This window comes from Alosa alosa, chromosome 5 (assembly GCF_017589495.1).
Source record: "Alosa alosa isolate M-15738 ecotype Scorff River chromosome 5, AALO_Geno_1.1, whole genome shotgun sequence".
Lineage (NCBI taxonomy): Eukaryota > Metazoa > Chordata > Actinopteri > Clupeiformes > Clupeidae > Alosa > Alosa alosa.
This window is the reverse complement of record NC_063193.1, coordinates 13,460,392-13,464,633: the sequence shown is the minus strand read 5'-3', so window position 1 is coordinate 13,464,633 and position 4,242 is coordinate 13,460,392. Positions and strand designations below refer to the sequence as shown.

General features: G+C 47.9%; 1 protein-coding gene across 1 annotated transcript; it reads left to right on the top strand.

The window, feature by feature from the left end:
* The first annotated feature begins 332 nt into the window (after nucleotides 1–332).
* Nucleotides 333–4,242, top strand: ccn1l2 (cellular communication network factor 1, like 2). The gene is made up of 5 exons (XM_048242621.1): nucleotides 333–760; nucleotides 1,268–1,484; nucleotides 1,615–1,947; nucleotides 2,149–2,348; nucleotides 2,644–4,242. The coding sequence occupies exons 1-5, from the start codon at nucleotides 686–688 to the stop codon at nucleotides 2,968–2,970; spliced, it is 1,152 nt and encodes a 383-aa protein (XP_048098578.1). The 5' UTR covers nucleotides 333–685; the 3' UTR covers nucleotides 2,971–4,242.

Below are 4,242 nucleotides of genomic sequence, written 5' to 3'. Positions count from 1 at the left end.
TGCCTATTCTACTACATTAGCCACCCTATATTTATACACACAAATATAGCAACTAATAGCAAAACCCAAAAGCAATCTTTGCTCATGTTGTTGTCACTATGGTCCACAGACAGGTTGTAATTCATCAGCCATTTCCTCCAGAGCTGCACTCTGCCTTCCCTCCTCCCTCCAGAGAGGTGTGGTGATGTCACGGAGGGGGGCGTGTGTGTGTCTGTGTGTGTGTGCGTGAGTGTGTGTGGTGGAGAGGTGTGTGTGCGTAGGGGGGGGGGCTGTCTGAGAGCCTCTATAAGGTGAGGTGCTGGCTGGGAGATTCTCTCAGCCAATCTCACAGGAGCTGGGTGGCACTGGGAGCTTAGCTTTGGAGAGGGGAGAAGCCAGAGAGAGACAGAGAGAAGCTGACTGGTGCACATCTCAGTGCACGCACTTAAGACCCCTGACTGGCTTCAGACACATACTGAGAGACAGACAGAGAGAGTGCAGACACACAGTGAAGAGACACTGTTAGCTTATTGTTTAGCTAGACTAACTTTTTCTGATACATTTTTGGACATAAGATCTTCAGTGAAGCTGTTGAGAATTGCTACGGATTTTTCATGCTTTAGCACCGGATCACTAAAAGCTATCGTTTGGATCTCTACATCACTTCTGGAAAATTAGTATATTTTTGACAAAATCAACCAGAGGGATGTTTTTCATGGAGAATTTGACAAGGAAGATGCTCAACATTGCTTTCTTGATGTATTGTGGCTCAGCATTGCTGGTGAGTTTAGCAATAACTGCTTGGCTACCAGTTTTTTTCCCATGAAGATAGTTTGTTGCAGCTGGATGTGTTTTAGCACAGTGAGTGAGGAAGGATGACAAAGTCATTAGGACCTTACTGTCAATTAAATTATCTCATCATATAAAGACACAAATATACAATCTCATGGATGAGTGTTTTTAGTTATTATTATGAAGTTTAATCTTTTTACTGCCACTCACACTGAAAACCAGACACCAGGCTGAATAGTTCATAATCACAATTATTGTGTTAATTCCAAGTACCAGCCCGGAACATAAAATAGTAAAAGAAAATAATGTTAATCTATTCATATTTGTATACAGGTCAGAGGGTTTCAGTGCTTTCATACAGATGTCACCTCACTCAGAAGTGCTGCTGATGGAATGATATCAGTGAATGAGTCAGTCACCCCCGGTCCAGGCACAGTGTAGCTTTGTGTTGGCTGTCCTGACCGTTAAATAACGTGCTGCGTGGTCCTTCTTGTAGGTGGAGGGCGCCTGCCCGGCCCAGTGCTCCTGCTCCACCTCCCCGCCGGCCTGCCCGCTGGGCGTTAGCTGGGTGACGGACGCTTGCGGCTGCGGCTGCCGGGTGTGCGCGCAGCAGTTCAACCAGGACTGCGGCCCCGACCTGCCCTGCGACCACATCAAGGGCCTGCACTGCCACCTGGGGGCCGGGGGTGACCCTGAGCGAGGCCTGTGCCGAGGTGAGAGAGGGAAAGGGCAGGGGGGTGGGGGAGGGGGTTTAGAATGGCCTCTTTGTGCCAGGTGTTAGAGGAGGTGGTGGGGGGGATTTACCTGACCCTTCCCCTTTGACCTCTGACCTTTTCCCGTTAGCCCAGGCCCAGGGTCGGCCGTGCGAGTTCACTGGACGCGTTTACCAGCACGGCGAGGACTTCCAGCCCAGCTGCCAGCACCAGTGCAGCTGCATGGACGGCGTGGTGGGCTGCATGCCCTTGTGCCTGCACCAGGTGCCTCTGCCCGACTGGCGCTGCGCCAGCCCTCGACTGGCCACGCCGGCCGGTCGCTGCTGCCAGGAGTGGGTGTGCAACGACAGCAACCACATCAGCGAGGAGCCGCGGGAGCCTGAGCACACGTCTCTCCCTACAAACCACATCAGCAAGCACCTCCCGACACAGCAGCGCTCAAGCACCAGCCTCTCCTTCCAGGGTAGAGAAAACACACATACGTCATCCCGTATGTCTTGGGTGTAGCAAGGATGAGACAACATGGGGATTGTCACCATATTGCTTTTTAGCCTGACCTTAGTCTGAATATGAAACCAATGCTTTGAATTCATAGTTGTATATTTCACATAATTCAGCATGTTGCTTTTATTGATGCACTTTATATTTCTTTCCTCTCACACAGAGTGGCTGTCTCTGCCCACATCTCGTCTGATAGTGTCCCAGACCTCCTGTTTCCCACAGACCACTGATTGGTCGGAGTGCTCGGCCACATGTGGCTTTGGCGTCTCCAGCCGAGTCACCAATGAGAACCCAGAGTGCCGCCTGGTCAAAGAGACACGGTTTTGCCAGATTCGGGAGTGTGGTGTGACTGCTAGTGTCAAGGTAATAACATGGTGAACTCCCTGTGAACTGCTTACTAAGACGTTTCCCTGTTTTCTCCCTGTCGTCCCACATTAGGAATTCAGGCACCAGTTAAACTACATTTAAAACTACATTGTTTTACAAAGAATGGTGATTGTTAAGAATATGCAATATTTATCAATATATATATATATATATATATATATATATATATATATATATATATATATATATATATATATATATATATATATATATATATATATATATATATATATATGTCAATATTTCATGGTTTCGATTGGTGTTGTTCTAGAAAGGGAAGAAGTGCCGGCGGACCGTGCGGCCTCGGGAACCAGTGAGCATCACGTTCGCCGGCTGCACCACAATCCGGCGCTACCGGCCGCGCACCTGCGGCTCCTGCGTCGATGGCCGCTGCTGCCGTCCCACGCAGAGTCGCACAGTGCGCCTGCGCTTCCAGTGCCCCGACGGCGAGAATGTTAACCGCAACGTCATGTGGGTCCAGCGTTGCCGCTGCAGCCGGAGCTGCCCGTCCTCCAACGATGGCGATGACGGGGCCGGGCCCTCGGTCAGCCTCCACAACGACATCCACACCTTCCAGGGATCGCCATCACTGGAGTGAAAGCCAATCCGTCCAGCCACCCAACCCTCAACCCAACCCTGCATTAGGATGGGAGCCTGGCTTGCCTCCCTCTGTGACTGATGTATGACCAGAAGGTCCACCATTGCGCACCAGACCACCCGCAGTGGAGGTGCTGCCTCTTGTGTGGTCGATCACTTCTCCACAGACTTAAGAGAGAGCACTGGCCTTCATCAAGTGTCAGGATCAGCCCTCTTCCCCTCCCTCTCCCCTCCTCCCCCAACTAAGCTAACCTTCGATAATATGTTTAGATGATCTGCTTGCACTTTACGTTTCCTACCATTTGGACGTTCTTCCCCCTCCCTCCCTCCCTTCTTCCCTTCCCTCCCTCGCCTTTTGTGGAATGTTTGCCATGTGGAGTTCTACCATCTGTAGCTGGACTCTGCACTGCACAACTAAGTGCTGACACTTCACAGACATAACCTGCTATCTATGGAGACAGTTCTGAGTTGCAACACATTGCTGTTGAACCAATGAATGGCAAACTCGACATCAGATGAGATGTGTCTGTTACATATTACTGTTGTTTCTTTTGGTCCGACTCTCTTCTAATTTATTGGTCTTAATTTTTGAGTACCTCCAACACTGGAGGAAAAGCAGAATACTTAGGTATTTGTAGACTTCCCATCAGCTTGGATGGGTAAATATTGAAGTGCACTAACATCCCTTTCTTAGTTGATCTCCACTGTGGTGTTGACAGGTGATTTTGGTCTTGAATGTGCATTTGAATGGAAGGCTGATGATTGCTTTGAATACACAACAGATTTGGAGATCCATAAGTATACTGACTCATTTGTTAATTGTTTCTGTCTGTTCAGTGCATACAGTTCTCTAATTATCGACCATTGTTGGCACTGCACTGCCTTCTGATGTGAGTGTGTGAATCCGGCATATACGTGCGTGTTTGTGTATGTGTATGTGTTTTTTGTGTCGGTGACAGAGTGAAGTCAAGACAATGAAAAGGGATGATAGACAAGTTGAATGAGAGAAGTAAAAAAAATAACAGAAAGAGTCTGTGTGTTTTATTAGAACTTTCAATGTACATATACAAACTTCATTCAGTGGAGTGACGATATTTGGAAATCGCTTCATTTTTCGGGGCGTGCTTGGGATCTGACTCTAAATTCTGATGCTTTACAGGCTCTCATCCTGGAGTGAGGATTTTATTTGTGTATTTATGACTTCTATTTAGTTTTGTAATAAATTGTGTCTTTGATGTGTGACAAGCACATCACATTAAAACATATACAAAAG